The sequence below is a fragment of the Alosa pseudoharengus genome, unplaced genomic scaffold, assembly GCF_046254945.1.
Source record: "Alosa pseudoharengus isolate Yale_2024_CS ecotype anadromous, Long Island Sound unplaced genomic scaffold, YU_APseudo_1.1 YU_APseudo_1.1_scf_1, whole genome shotgun sequence".
NCBI lineage: Eukaryota > Metazoa > Chordata > Actinopteri > Clupeiformes > Clupeidae > Alosa > Alosa pseudoharengus.
In genome coordinates, this window is record NW_027468564.1 from 49,404,576 (window position 1) to 49,419,741 (window position 15,166).

Below are 15,166 nucleotides of genomic sequence, written 5' to 3' on the forward strand. Positions count from 1 at the left end.
AAAACAACAATCAAGATACAGTGCGAGGAGGACATGTTAGTGCGGCAAAAAGTACCACACGCATACACGTCATGACTCAGACATTCTCTTGTCCTAGATAGTCATGTAGAAGTAGTGGTGCTGCTGGTGGTCTTGTGTCCCTGGTCACATGAGGAGACACCGATGAGAATGTATGGATGTCTCACAGCCGGGCTACACCGGATGCAAAATTAAAGCGCTCCGTTTTTTCAAATGTACCCACCGCTGTAACCTGTTAGTTTTCTGGTTGCTGATGGTTTCTTGTCTTTGCACTCATTCTACCGAGTAGTTCTTGTTAATTGGTTCTGAGTAGAGCTGGATGCCCTTTCAGTGTGAGTACTGTTAACCCTTTGTTGTGTGTGTGTGTGTGTGTGTGTGTGCTGTAGGTCCTGAGTAAAGGCCAGCTGCTGGGTCCAGCCGGGGTGGAGGTGAGTCTGCAGAAGGAGGGAGCCGATGGCAGTCTGCAGACAGTGCTCACGCAGCCTGGAGGAAAGTGAGTGCCCACCGCCATCCTGTTCATACTGACTGTGTGTGTGTGTGTCTGTATGTGTGCTTATTTTGTGTTTTTTCATGTTTTATGAAAAAAGGAACGTGGGTGGAAAAGGAGATGTAAAGGTCTTAAAGGATGTCTAGCTTTATTTGTTTGTATTTGTATTTGTTTATTTGTTTATTTCATTTAATATATTTGTTCATATTTGTCTGACAGGTACACATTCTTTAAAGTGCTACCTGGAAACTATGAGATCACTGCATCCCATGAGTCTTGGACTTTGGAACAGGTAAGATTATCCATCGCTTGACCCCTGCACAGAAATACAGCACCTTAACTAATTTAGTAAACAATATATCCTATACTCACACCTCTACTTTAGGTTACAAAACCAAGTGCTATATATATACACATACACACACACACACACACACATATATATATATATATATAGTGCTAAATATTAATAAAGCTATGGTGAAAGTGTGTGTTCTCTAAAGAGATGTGTGTGTTGTTCTATTGGTTGAAAGTGTGTGTTCTCTAAAGAGATGTGTGTGTTGTTCTATTGGGTGAAAGTGTGTGTTCTCTAAAGAGATGTGTGTGTTGTTCTATTGGGCGAAAGAGTGTGTTCTCTAAAGAGATGTGTGTGTTCTATTGGGTGTGCTGTAGAAGTCCACCTCAGTGCGAGTGTCCAACGCCAACGCTCCTGCTGCCGAGGCCTTGGTGGTGGCCGGCTACGACGTGTCGGGAGAGGTGCGCAGCGACGGGGAGCCCATGAAGGGGGTCTCCTTCCTGCTCTTCTCAGCCACCGTGAAGAAAGAGGTGAGGGGTGGCCAGGGGTCAAAGGTCAATTGTATTTGTTTCCTGTTGTGCAATTTTGCAAGATTGCCACTTCACTTGTGCTGTACAAATGTTAGTTAGGGCCTGGCTGGTAATCTGTGCGTTGGAGTGCGTCTCATGTTGGAGAATGATTTTCAGAAACCATTGATTGAATTGTACTAACAAAAGAACATAAGCCAAAGGTTAATGAAGGTGGGGGACGATAGTGCACTTTGCTCCGGAGGATTAAAGCCATTGATATCGGCGCTCTGGCGATGGTGTGTTATGATAAGCAGAAAAACACCTGCACGGCTTATTTATATTTATACTGCTACCGTGGTGACCAGTCGGAACCAGAGATGAGACACACTGACACACTTATACGTTTAGCAGACGCCTTTATCCAAAGCGACTTACAATGTCAATTCTATTACAAAGGCCATTGTCCCCGGAGCAACTCGGGATTAAGTGCCTTGCTCAAGGGCACAAAACGGCATGCTAGCCCAGCTCCTTAGCCACTCAGTACCACCGCACCAGACTACACTGCTTGTTTCTTTTTCAAAGTGCTCCTTTCCATGTCCCCAGTCTATAGTATCCTACAAGGAAATAGTTTCCCACATGATTTTAATCTCATGATGATTGGGATTTGTTTGTTCATTGATGTGGTGGATGTGGTCTTTTTTTGTGTTTGTGGTGTTTGATTGTTTTTGTTTGTTTTGTGATGTGGTTGTTGTTGTTGTTGTTGTTGTTTTTTGTTTGTTTGTATTTGTAACGCGACTGCCCCCTGCTCCCCTCCTGGCTCCTGGCAGGACGTGAGTGGCTGCAGCATGGCTCCGGTGAACGGCGTGATGCTGGACGACGACGCGCTGGCCTTCCTGTGCAGCGCTCAGTCGGGGGAGGACGGAGCCTTCAGCTTCCCCTCGCTGGGCAGCGGCGCCTACACCCTGGTGAGCCCAACAGCCTGCCTCATACACCTAGAGGAGAAATAGAGAAGTGTCAAGCAAGCAGGGCCTACACCCTGGTGAGATGGGGGGCAGCCGTGGCCTACTGGTTAGCGCTTCGGACTTGTAACTGGAGGGTTGCCTGTTCGAACCCCGACCAGTAGGCACGGCTGAAGTGCCCTTGAGCAAGGCACCTAACCCCTCACTGCTCCCCGAGCACCTCTGTTGTTGCAGGCAGCTCACTGTGCCGGGATTAGTGTGTGCTTCACCTCACTGTGTGTTCACTGTGTGCTGAGTGTGTTTCACTAATTCATGGATTGGGATAAATGCAGGGACCAAATTTCCCTCACAGGATCAAAAAAGTATATATACTTACTTATACTACATGGCCACTATTGGGAAAACAAACACCTACATGAGCAACACAAGGTGGTGGTGTCCAGGAGAAATTGGTTTGTTTAGACGCTAAACATATTGGAACTCTGCAAAACAGCTACTGTACATGAGCAACACAAGGTGGTGGTGTCCAGGAGAAATTGGTTTGTTTAGACGCTAAACATATTGGAACTCTGCAAAACAGCTGTATGAAAAATGGAACACCTCTAGTAAGACATGAGCGTGTAAATGGCTCAGATGTTCTAAGTGGGGAGCCTTTTCATGCATGTGTTAGAAAGATGGGTACTGACATATAGTAGAGATGAATCTGTGTACCAGTGAAAGTGACTCACTGCGCTTGGGAGATGAAGGCTGATGTGGTCCTGGTGTGTTGCAGGTGCCCTACTACAGGGGCGAGAGAATCACGTTCGATGTGGCCCCGTCCAGGATGGACTTCAGGGTCGAGCACAACAGTCTGAAACTGGAGGTGAGGGGCACTCTGTTTGATATTTGGTTTCAAGTTGGACCACACCAAAACGGGATTGCATTAAATCATTTTTGTAGGCTGTAATTTTTTATATGAACATTTAAAATGACATTTTTTTTATATAGAATTGCACATTTAGAGTTGCAATGCCTTACCTTCGTCTCGATTTCTTTCTCCAGCCGATCTTCCGGGTCATGGGCTTCTCGGTGACGGGCCGCGTGCTGAACAGCCAGGAGGGCGAGGGCGTGCCCGACGCCACCGTCACCCTTAACAACCAGATCAAAGGTGAGTCGGGGGGATGTGGTGAACGTCGTTTTGGTTTTGGATGTTTGCATCACGCGTTTGAATCATCTGTGGCTACAGGAACAAGGCAACATACGCCTTTTCTAATGTGCTAGTTTAAGGATCACTCGGGCTTCACCAGAGGCACAATTGAAGCGCTCCGTTCACGAAGCATAAAAATAGTTTTAGAAGATTGGTCTACCAGTGTGGCCAGTTCCATTGGTTATAGAGAAGCTAATTGTCGCAGCATACGCGTCGCAAACAGAGCGCTTCAATACCGCACCTGCCGTGGCCCAGCTGTTGTTGTTGATACGGACTATAACTCTTTATTAGATAATGCTTACAGCTCCCCATCCCTGTCATGTAAAGATGAAGATGTGATTCTGAGAAGGTGTCAATAACATCTGATGTATTGCTGAGGTGAGCAGCCCCATAAATCTGTTTTATTTGTCCTCCCTCTACAGTGTTGACCAAAGACGACGGTTCGTTCAGACTGGAGAACATGACCACGGGGACCTACACCATCCGCACGCAGAAGGACCTCATGTTCTTTGAGCCGATCACGGTGAAGATCGCCCCCAACACACCCCAGCTTCCCGACATCATCACCGCAGGGTGAGTGGTGAGACCTTAGAACATCATGAACTCTTCTGTGGAGATCTGTTAATTCTAACATTTGAGGCATTTCGGCATTTAGTAGATATATCACACGTCATATGTGCCTAATACCTGATGCGCAAATTAGATGGTGCATTATCATCTGCCCAAGTTTGTTAATATGCCACAATCTATTCATTTATCACATATTACTGAACTTATTCAGTTTTATAGTTGTCTGCATCTTAATGGGGCCATTACATTGAGATATATTTTACTTATACACTATATGCATGTATTTCGCACATCCAAATATCTATGTGTGTGTGTGTTACTCCCTCCAGTTTTAGTGTGTGTGGGCGCATTGCTGTCTCTCGCCTCCCCGAGGGCATGAAGCAGCAAGGTCGCTACAAGGTCACCCTCACCCCCAGCGGTCAAGACAAGGCTGCCGCCCGCACTACCGAGAGTGACCACATGGGGGCGTTCTGCTTCCAGGCCAGACCAGGAGACTACAGTATACAGGTAGGACCCCACAACACACAGGCTGCTGTGCCTACGTGACTGACTTCTCTGATTTCTGTGGATAATTTTTTATATATATTTTTTTATTTTTGAATATTACTGATAAGAGTAAGATTAGTAAAAATTTGACAAATGCACAAAATTTAACGCAGTAAAATGGTTGTGTATGATCATCGATTATTTGCCCCGCACACACATATACTGGTAGCCCCAAAGTAAGTTTTGCTGTGTGTGTGTGTGTGTGTGTGTGTGTGTGTGTGTGTGTGTGTGTGTGTGTGTGTGTGTGTGTGTGTGTGTGTGTGTGTGTGTGTGTGTGTGTGTGTGTGTGTGTGTGTGTGTGTGTGTGTGTGTGTGTGTGTGTGCGCTCGCGTGCTCGTGCTCCTCCCTGCTCAGGTGACTCTCCCCGATGCGGAGGTGAGGGCTGGACTGGCCCTGCTGCCCACGGCGCTGGACATCTCCCTGGTGGACCGGCCGCTCAACGACCTGCTCTTCACCCAGTTCATGGCCACCGTGACCGGCAAAGTGTCCTGCTTAGGCAAGAGCCCCCCTCTCACCCAACACTTGTGCACCTAATGAGGACGATGTGGTCACTCAGTACCAGCTCTTGGTAGTTGAGGGGTCAGGAAGAACATAAACAAGCGAAGGAACAGGAACAGTTAAATGACAGCACCCTGTAATATCCCAGCTGTGTTCCCATCTGTGTTCATTCCCTGTGTGTGTGTGTGTGTGTGGGCGGGCCAGGACACTCATAAAGCTAATAGAGTTGTGCCTCCACTCCATTAGGACCATGTCGTAAATTTAGTCTGATGGACATAAGTGTGTGTGACTGTCTGTCTGCGTGTGTGTGAGAGACAGTCTGTCTATCTGAGTTTGTGTGTGGGATGCTCTAGCTGTTTGGCTGTTTGTGTGTCTGTGTGTGTGATGGTCTGTGTGTGTGATGGTCTGTGTGTGTGTGTGTGTGTGTGTGTGTGTGTGTGTGTGTGTGTGTGTGTGATGGTCTATCTGTCTGCATGTGTGTGTGTGTGTGTGTGTATGTGTGTGTGTGTTTATAACGGTCTGTCCGTCTGGGCCTGCTCTACTGCAGTGGCGTGTGATGACCTGACGGTGACCCTGCAGCCCATCAGCAGGCAGGGCGAGAAGCGCGTCGTGCAGCTGTCCGGCAGCAGCGAGACGCTCACCTTCTCCTTCGACGACGTCCTCCCCGGAAAATACAAAGGTAAGGGAGCTGTGGATGGTCTGATGAATTTGGACTGTAATGTTGTACTTTTCATTATCGGGGTTCCTGGAGACGGTGTCGAAACCGAATCAGAGTAAGATGTTTTTGCTGCCGTTGTACGCTGTGATGAAAATAAAATATTGCATTGATAGTAGCTGGACCCCATAAACTGTAAGGACATGTCAATTAAAATAACACACTCAAATGAAATGCAAAATGACTAAATCCACAAAATGACTAAGACTGTGCAAAGCTGGCTCACAAATCAATAGTGTTAGACGGATCAATGTTTTTGCCCGAGTGTTGGTGTGATGTCCTGTCTCGTAGCAAGTTAGCATAGTGTTCTAAAGCAAAGTTAGACAGAAGAGTGTGTGTGTGTGTGTGTGTGTGTGTGTGTGTGTGTGTGTGTGTGTGTGTGTGTGTGTGTGTGTGTGTGTGTGTGTGTGTGTGTGTGTGTGTGTGTGTGTGTGTGTGTGTGTGTGTGTGTGTGTGTGTGTGTGCGCGCGTCGTGACTGAGGTGTGACCGCGGTGCTCTCGTCCTGTCGTAGCGAGCGTGTCCCAGGAGGAGTGGTGCTGGAAGAACAAGTCTCTGGAGGTGGAGGTGCTGGACGCCGACGTCATGGGCGTGGAGTTCAAGCAGAACGGCTACATCCTGCGTTGCTCCCTCTCCCACGCCATCACGCTGGTAAGGGTCAGACCCCCCCCCCCAGAGCGAGCACGTCCGTCCGAGCAGTCTGAACTCGCCATCAGCAAGTGTCCATTTAGAGCCTTTTTAATTTAGCACTGTTTGTCGGACGGCTTCTGCTCTTTTAGTTTTCCCCTTGCCTGTTAAGATGAGCTTGTGAGCTTATAAGGGCTTTGGGCTTTTTACTGCTGTGTAAAGCTTTCCCATGATGCAGTTGGTCCGTTTGCTAAGTTGTGTACCCTACCCTTTTGATTCTACAGGAGTTTTTCCAAGATGTCACTGACAAGCCTGAGAATGTTGGTGTTTACAATCTCTCCAAGGGCATCAACCGCTTTTGCCTTTCCAAACCAGGTGCAGAAATATGAAAATATAACTAAACTTTTTATATTTATGTAAATATTTGGTTTGTAGTCTTCTATTTTAACCAGAAGCGCCCTCCTTTGTAACCAATCGTATTGTGTCTCATCTCTGCAGGTGTCTATAAAGTGACCCCTCGCTCCTGTCACCAGTTTGAGCAGGACTATTACACCTATGACACGTACGTATGACTCACTTCCTTATAACATTTGTGTTGCCACCGCAGCCATGTTTTGTAACAGGCGACGGGGATCGCTGATCTTGCCCACTACAACATGAGGAAATGTTTAAACAAGTCTAGTTCAGATATTGCTTAAGATTCGCATGTGTCTTCACTTGAAGAAAAACCATCTCGATGTTGCAAGGCCTACAGTGGATGTTGAACAGCTGAAACCTACTTTTGATTGAGCTGATTATTACCCTTGTGTCCATTAAGCCTGAGATCCTTGAAAAACTGACCTATATTATTCTTGGAAAAACGATGGTTACGTATGTAACTGCGGTTCAGTGAGTTTCGAATGGCCAGTAGATCAGTGGAAATGAATTAGAACTGACATGTATTGTTCTTGGCCATGTGCCTCCGCGTTACAGGTCTGCTCCCAGCATTCTGACCCTCACAGCCGTCCGCCATCACATGACCGGCCTCATCACCACAGACAAAATGCTGGACGTGACGGTCACCCTCAAGTGAGTCGCCTAGGAAACCCTTAAATTATCGATCAAATTAAGATTGAAAAGTGCTCGTGCGTGACTACGTGGATGCTCACAACTTGACCGTGGCACCTGTCAACTTTGCCGCATTCTATTTTAATTTCTAGCACTGTTTTCACACGGCGTTTGATTGTTTTTGAGTTTTTGACGTGCTTATCACTTCCAGCCAAAGTCCACCAATGTTTGTCTCCAGAAATTATATGTGGAGGAAGTAGTCCATTATAAAGACTGAGCGTCTGTGTGTGTGTGTGTGTGTGTGTGTGTGTGTGTGTGTGTGTGTGTGTGTGTGTGTGTGTGTGTGTGTGTGTGTGTGTGTGTGTGTGTGTGTCAGGTCGTCCATCGAGAGCGAGCCGGCGCTGGTGCTTGGCCCCCTGCGCTCCCAGGAGGAGCAGCGTCAGGAGCAGCAGCTGCAGGAGATCGCTCTGAGGCGGCAGGAGCGCGAGCGTCGCGGTGAGGACGAGAGCCCCGCCATGCAGGAGAAGGCCGACGAGCTCACCGGACCCTTCCACTACGAGTTCTCCTACTGGGCCAGGTAACGCCGCCGGACACTGAATCTGAACATTAACCCATCATAAACCATTCCAAGTTAAGAAAGTGGACTCCAACCAGACTCTAGAAAGAGACGCGGCGCTGTCTGCATGGGTGTTCAAAGCCGAGTGTAACATGGCTATACTATTTATGAGGGTTAGACACTATTTATGGGTGTTTTAGGTGTAGTGTAATGATCGTCCAGCTCACTGTGACGGCGCTGTCCCATGTTGTCCTGCAGATCTGGAGAGAAGATCACAGTGACCCCGTCGTCCACAGAGCTCCTCTTCTACCCACCAGAAGTGGAGGCCACCATCACTGGGGGTACGTCGCCTCATGAACGCCAGAGTGGACTATGTACCGGACTACGCACCCGACCTGACTATGTACTTTGTTATTTGTGTGACTTATTTCAGTCGGGCCTTTAGAAAGTCTGTGTTTTTTTTTTTGTTTTTTTTTTCTTTCTCTCATCTCCACAGAGTCGTGTCCAGGCAGGACGGTGGACATTGTGGGCCGGGCCGGTCTCTTCATGGACGGCCGCGTGTCTCCGGAGCTGCAGGGAGTGGAGATCTCCATCAGCCAGAAGGGAGTAGCCGAGCCTGTCGTCACGGTGCTCACCGACGACAACGGGGCCTACAGGTCAGTTACAGCACACAGCGCAGAGGTCACCTGCTGATATGGGGCCTACAGGTCAGTTACAGCACACAGCGCAGAGGTCACCTGCTGATATGATGATGCCACTTTTTTATATACAACATTTTATAGAAAAAAGTAAGACCACTCCTGACAATTGTAATATTTATGTAAGTAAGACCACTCCTGACAATTGTAATATTTATGTAGGTAAGACCTGCTAAGACTGTTTTATGTAAGTAAATCCAGCACAACTGAGCAACTCCACCAGTTCTAAGTAGAAGTAAAAGTTACACTCTTAAGATTCCGATTTTGGCGTGCCTAAATGAAATGTACAGTAGCTCTCATCATTGAGCTTAAAGCCCCTATAACGTCTGTATCTATGACGGTCTAATGTGCCATGCACACCCTGCTCACTTGTCTGTCTGTCTGTCTGTCTCTTTTTCTCCTACGACTGCTCTGTCCAGTGTGGGCCCGCTGCACAGTGACCAGGAGTATGACATCAGTGCCAGTAAGGAGGGCTTCGTCCTGACCCCGGTGGAGGGCGCCGCGGGAGACTTCAAGGCCTTCGCCCTGGCAGGGGTCACCTTTGAGGTACCTCACATTCACACCAGCAGCAAATATCTCATGGTGTTGACCTGACCAAGTGTATATTTACTATGTGTAACTGTGTATATACTACTATGTGTGTCCAAGCAAAACAGTTTAGGCTGCTATGGTAGATTTACTTATTCATTTCCTGAGGTGTACGTTCTTTTTTTAATTTTGCAGAAGATATTAAAAATTCTGTTGAAATTAACTGGGAGAGATTTTATTTGTCATGCATATACATAGACTACCGTCTCGGAATGCATCACTCTTTGCTTTGAAGATGATTAAAGGTTTTAAGACGCAGACAGATTTCAGAACAGAAGATTGTGACTCTCGGCAGTAATTAGCTGCTCCTCACGTCCTTGTGAGGTGAACTCACTCGTTTCACTGTCCCTTGTGGTCGTGTGCAGATCAAGTCGGAGGAAGGTCTGCCCCTCCCTGGAGTCCTGCTCTCACTCAGCGGCGGAAACTTCCGCTCCAACCTCCTCACACAGGAATCGGGCCTCCTCACTTTCAACAACCTGGTAACAACACTCACCATCTCTTCTTTCTAATTTTTTTAATATTTTGGGTTTTTTTTGGGGGGGAGGGGGGGGCTTTTTATGCCTTTAATCGGACAGGGGCGCGTTTCCCAAAACCATAGTTGCTAACCTGTTAGCAACTTTGTTGGTTGGCATTGGGAACTTGGTACTATGGTTTTGGGAAACGCGCCCCAGGACGGTAGAGAGAGGCGACGGGAAATGAGTGGGAGAGAGAGATGGGGTGGGACCGGGAAATGACCCATGTGGTCATGTGGTAGCGGCGCTGATACCAGTTGTGTCCCCCTCTGTGTCTGACATGAGCAACAGTAGTCACTCAGTGCTTTGTTGTGTGTGTGTGTGTGTGTGTTGTGAATTGAGTATTGCCTACATGCCACGCGCTTCCTGGAAGGCTTTTCAGCCAACATTTCCGATTGACCACCGATTGATCACCTGCATTGTTTTAGTGCACCTGATTACATGTGCCCGGCTGGGTGTTACACCCAGTGAATGAGCACGTCATAATGCTGAAGGATCTATGCGTGTGTGTCGAAGTTGAATAAAGAGTTGCACTGTTGGGCATAAACAAGATGTTTAGTGACTGAGTGAACATGAAAGGAGCAGAATATAACTGAAGATGCCTTTGCTGACTTTCCATCTGGAAATAAATGTGCTGGCTGAAACAGCCCTCTGTGGCATATAGTCCATTGAATTGAGTATGTATGTACTGGTATAGGAGCTATTTTATGAAAATGTGTTTGTGTTTGATGGACTACATAGGTAATAGATAGTATAGCTTCCAAATCAATCTTATGTAGTCCTGAATGAGGTCCATTGACCTTTTTAATTTATACCTACTTGTTTCTCTTTCTCTATGTACACACACACACACACACACACACACACACAGAGAGAGAGAGAGCTTTTCTTACATCCTTGTCCCATATCCCCTCGTCTTTGTTCCAGAGCCCAGGTCAGTACTACTTCAAGCCCATGATGAAGGAGTTCCGCTTTGAGCCCGCCTCCCAGATGATCACCATCGAGGAGGGACAGAACCTCCAGATCACCATCACCGGCTTCAAGACGGCCTACAGGTAAGAGCACTCTCACGCTACTGATCGTCAGACAAGAATGAAGGAGAACGCTGGCCAGTAACAGGCTGTCGAGGACTTTTAAGTTGGTAAATGATTTTGCAGGTAGACAAATAATTTATTGACATTATTTTAAGTGATGTTTCCATGTAAACAATGTTAGTTAAACTTTACTGGGGTTCGTTTCCCAAAACCATAGTTGCTAACCTGTGTTAGCAACTTAGTTGGTTGGCAATGGGAAATTGCATTGCAACCAACAAAGTTGCTAACTTAGTTAACAACTATGGTTTTGGGAAACGCGCCCCTGAATAATAAGTACACTTTCAACTAAGTACTCTTTGACTTTCTCATACAGCATGCTCTATCCACATGAGCGACTGTTTTGATCATTCATCAACCCTCACCTTTAACCTTTGACCCTTTGTAGCTGCTATGGCTCGGTGCAGTCCCTGAGCGGCGACGCGGAGCCGGGCGTGGCCGTGGAGGCGGTGGGCCAGGCCGAGTGCAGCCTCTACAGCGAGGACACGGTCACCGACGACGACGGACGCTTCAGACTGCGCGGCCTGCTGGTGAGTAGCACCCCTGCTAAAGAAGGAGAAAGAGAAGCAGCTGGTCAGTTATACTCTTATATCTCACAGTAACAGCAGCAACACGGAGCAGTTGAGCAGCCAGCAGTCAGTCACATTAGTGCAGACTGGTGTGTTTTGCTGTCACACTGCTTGTGCAATTTCGCCTTCTCCTGCCCACAGCACATTTTGTTTTTGGCAGAAACGGTATATCATTTTGCTGGTAATGGTCAGTGTATCATTTTGTTATATCAGCAATAGTATATCATTTTGCTGTCCAGTCTGACTATTTGATGATGTATGGTGCCTGATGCTTGTCTGCAGCCTGGATGCAGGTACCTGATCCGGCTCCGGGCCGAGGGCAACGAGCACATCGAGCGAGCTCTTCCCCAGCACCGATCCATCGAGGTGAGCACCAAGAGTCATCATGGGATCGATCGCTCTGGACAAACTGCTATGGAGGAACATGTGTTCATCCTCATGTGTCATGATTCCCTCCATACCCCATGCAATTTCATTCCAGTGATTTTAAACATGTTCTTCTCTTTTGTTTTGTGGTGTCATTTTTGTTTTGTGTTGTGTTGTTGTCGGATGACTGTAGGTTGCCAGCAATGACGTCGAGGGCGTCCACATCATTGCGTTCCGACAGATCAACCAGTTTGACCTCAGCGGTAACATCATCACCCCACCTGAACACCTGGCCTCTCTCTGGGTAAGTGCAGTCCCCTACAAGCACTGCGTGGGTTTTTTGGCTTTGCAAGTGGTACTTGCAACGTATGACGTAACATTGTTACCAGTAATGAATACTTTATACTCTGTTGTACTCCACTTTGTACTTTGTTTTGAACACCTGACGTATTTGTCTTGATTTGTTACTACTGAATGTATGTGAGTAGACATCTTGTAGCCAATAACATGAAGCCTTTAAAAGAGTATATTTGTTTGGATTGTCATATCTGACACAAAGCCTTTAAAAGAGCATATTTGTGTTTGGGTTGTCATATCTGTCTTTGTCTTTCATCTGTCAGGTGAAGCTGTATAAGAATGACAATCTGGACAACCCAGTCCAGAGCGTGTCGCTTGGACAGTCCTTCTTCTTCCACTTCACTCCGCTGAAGAGGGACGGAGAGGTATGGCCTTCATTTAATGAGTGTTTGATTTGGTTGGACATTCCATTTTTGAGCTTAATGGCTTTTTTTAATGGAAATTTAGTTTGAACAGTTGGACTGTAATTGTATCGCTCTGAAGAGTCTGTTTTTTTTCCCCCGTCAAAAGATATTTTTTAGATTTGAAAACATTAAAATTTGTATTATCCCTGCGGCCCTTAAACGATTGTATGTGTTTGGTACTGTTTGCTGCTGTGAACCCCATATCTAGTGTCAGAGGTCATGTTGTTGCTCCTGCTCTAACACTGTGAACCCCATATCTAGTGTCAGAGGTCATGTTGTTGCCCCTGCTCTAACACTGTGAACCCCATATATAGTATCAGAGGTCATGTTGTTGCCTCTGCTCTAACACTGTCGCTGCCTGTTGTTCCTGGTCTCTGCAGAGCTATGTGTTGATGCTGGACACCAGTCTGTCCCGCTCCCAGTTTGACTACACCCTCCCCCAGGTGTCCTTCACCTCCACCGGCTACCACAAGCACGTCACCCTCAACTTCAAACCCACGGTGAGCCCCACAACAAGGCCATCTTGCACCCCTGCCCCCTTTTATTACAATACCTTATCTATAGGAATATCTTGACCATCAAGTAGTGTGTGCGACGTGTGTGCGTGCGCTTATCTATGAGTGTCTTAATGATCATGTTGGAAATGGAGTTGTTAAACTCTGTTGTTGTTTTTCGTCTTTCAGAGGAAAGTCCCTGACCAGGATGTGGCTCAGGGATCCTACATTGCCCTTCCTCTGACGTTATTAATCCTGCTAGCAGCATACAACCATGAGAAGGTATTCTTCCAGTCCTTTTACATCTCATTTGTATTTCTTAATTTTTTGGGAAATTACACATCTGTTTGAGATCATTATAAAAGTGGTGCCTCTGTTTGGTCCTGGGTTATAAGATCTCTGGGAAAATAAGTCAAATATAATGATTTTTAAAATGATTATTATTAAATGAATCCTTAAAGTGAAATCAAAGCTGATGAAAGATGTTGGTTGGCATTTTTCTTTTATTTCTATTTCAAAATGAATCCTTAAAGTAAAAAAAAAAAAGGTTTGAGGGTAAACCTTGACTTCCACAAGGGAGCGTAAGCTGACGCTGTTGTGCCGTCCTCTCTGTCCCTCCTCCAGGTGATCCCTCTGCTGCTGCTGCTGGCAAACCGTGTCCAGGGCGTGCGCTCCCTAAGCCAGACCAGCGGGGACGGCCTGGCCATAGACGAGGCCAAACGCCAAGCCAAGAGGCCCAAGACCCGCCGCACCTAAACATCCCAGCCCTCCAACCTCCACCATCACCACCACCACTACCGCCATCACCACCGCCGCCCGCAACTGCCCAGAGACCCACAGCCCTCCCCCGCCAGCTTCACCAGCCCGCAGGCTGACCACAAGGTCCCTCTTTCAGTCTTTAAAACCCTTCTATTGACCACCCACATGAAAGAGACAAAGAAGGTGAAGACTGGTGTGTGTGTGTGTGTGTGTGTGTGTGTGTGTGTGTGTCCATGCGTGTCCATGCGTGTGAATTTGCTGCTCTCGAGGTCAAGTGTGTTTTTCGAAGATGAGAAGAAGCTTCTTTTTTTTTTTCAAACAAAACACCAAGTACATGAATTGAAATATAGACACTCTGGACAGTAGATTGCCATCAGCAAGGACTGAAATCCCCTCTCGGGTCTCCGGTGAACATCCTCACTGTCCATAACGTGGTCTTCATACATCCAACGGTTATTCACAGATGGCCTGTTGTGACCTCCATCTTGTGGTTTTGCTAATGGCTCGCCATTCACACTGTTTATTTTTTTAAGCCTAGTGGAAGTCGACCTGGGGGTGACTGTTATGTCTTTTATTTTTATATATATATATATATATATATATATATATATATGGTCCCTGATATTGTGGCAGGTGGTATAATGTGAACGTGTGAGTACGTGTGTGCTTGTCCGAATTTCCATGCATGGCTGTGCAAGTGTTGCTCAGGAAGAATTTGTGATGAAAGCTAAGATCACAAATATAGGTCCACTTGAACACTCTAGACATAGCTGTGGTCAAACAGTGTAGTGATAGATCGATCAATTGAGTAATTTATTAATTTATTAATCCCTCTTTTTAGGACGTAAACTATAAGCACTGATGAAATGAATCAAGTTTCTGGTCTAATTAATGGTTCCTATTACCCAATATCATTAACTTAAATGCTCTACATGAATGCAAATTGACGGGAAACACACAGGAATTTATGTAAATTGGTTGTCTTTTTTTTTTTCTTTCTTTTTTATAATACTAATGAAGCTAAAAGCTGCTTCCTCAGGCAGTTTAACTCCTATTGATTTGGTTGTTTATTTCTTCCAAGGCTTTAAAGCACCCAGGCTGAGCAGTGTGATTAGCAGTGAACGAGTTTTGATAAAGGTGAATAAAAGACTTTTGGGAGAACTGAAACACTGTTGTAGTGCATGAGGTGGTTACATATGGTAATTTACTGTAGATTAGATTAGATTAGATTCAACTTTGTCATTGTGCAGAGTACAAGTACAAATAGAATTTGTAGTCTAGTCCCACAGATTTTGCAGAACCAGTTGAAATAGGCTA

At 46.3% G+C, this 15,166-nt stretch overlaps 1 protein-coding gene across 1 annotated transcript in view; it reads left to right on the forward strand.

Annotated features, from left to right (window-relative positions):
* The window catches only part of LOC143119365 (BOS complex subunit NOMO1-like), a 39,342-nt gene extending 24,326 nt beyond the window's left edge, over positions 1-15,016 (forward strand). The window contains exons 21-47 of the mRNA XM_076280826.1: positions 405-511; positions 725-797; positions 1,178-1,330; positions 2,137-2,274; positions 3,041-3,130; positions 3,310-3,415; positions 3,877-4,027; positions 4,354-4,531; positions 4,925-5,066; positions 5,616-5,747; positions 6,296-6,432; positions 6,693-6,783; positions 6,907-6,970; positions 7,381-7,476; positions 7,832-8,032; positions 8,270-8,352; positions 8,508-8,667; positions 9,129-9,255; positions 9,663-9,776; positions 10,737-10,864; positions 11,289-11,430; positions 11,752-11,835; positions 12,029-12,139; positions 12,456-12,557; positions 12,977-13,096; positions 13,280-13,372; positions 13,715-15,016. Coding sequence (XP_076136941.1) covers positions 405-511; positions 725-797; positions 1,178-1,330; positions 2,137-2,274; positions 3,041-3,130; positions 3,310-3,415; positions 3,877-4,027; positions 4,354-4,531; positions 4,925-5,066; positions 5,616-5,747; positions 6,296-6,432; positions 6,693-6,783; positions 6,907-6,970; positions 7,381-7,476; positions 7,832-8,032; positions 8,270-8,352; positions 8,508-8,667; positions 9,129-9,255; positions 9,663-9,776; positions 10,737-10,864; positions 11,289-11,430; positions 11,752-11,835; positions 12,029-12,139; positions 12,456-12,557; positions 12,977-13,096; positions 13,280-13,372; positions 13,715-13,846 — 3,255 coding nt within the window. The 3' untranslated portion in view covers positions 13,847-15,016. The remainder of the gene's footprint in view (positions 1-404; positions 512-724; positions 798-1,177; positions 1,331-2,136; positions 2,275-3,040; positions 3,131-3,309; positions 3,416-3,876; positions 4,028-4,353; positions 4,532-4,924; positions 5,067-5,615; positions 5,748-6,295; positions 6,433-6,692; positions 6,784-6,906; positions 6,971-7,380; positions 7,477-7,831; positions 8,033-8,269; positions 8,353-8,507; positions 8,668-9,128; positions 9,256-9,662; positions 9,777-10,736; positions 10,865-11,288; positions 11,431-11,751; positions 11,836-12,028; positions 12,140-12,455; positions 12,558-12,976; positions 13,097-13,279; positions 13,373-13,714) is intronic.
* Positions 15,017-15,166: the final 150 nt, after the last annotated feature.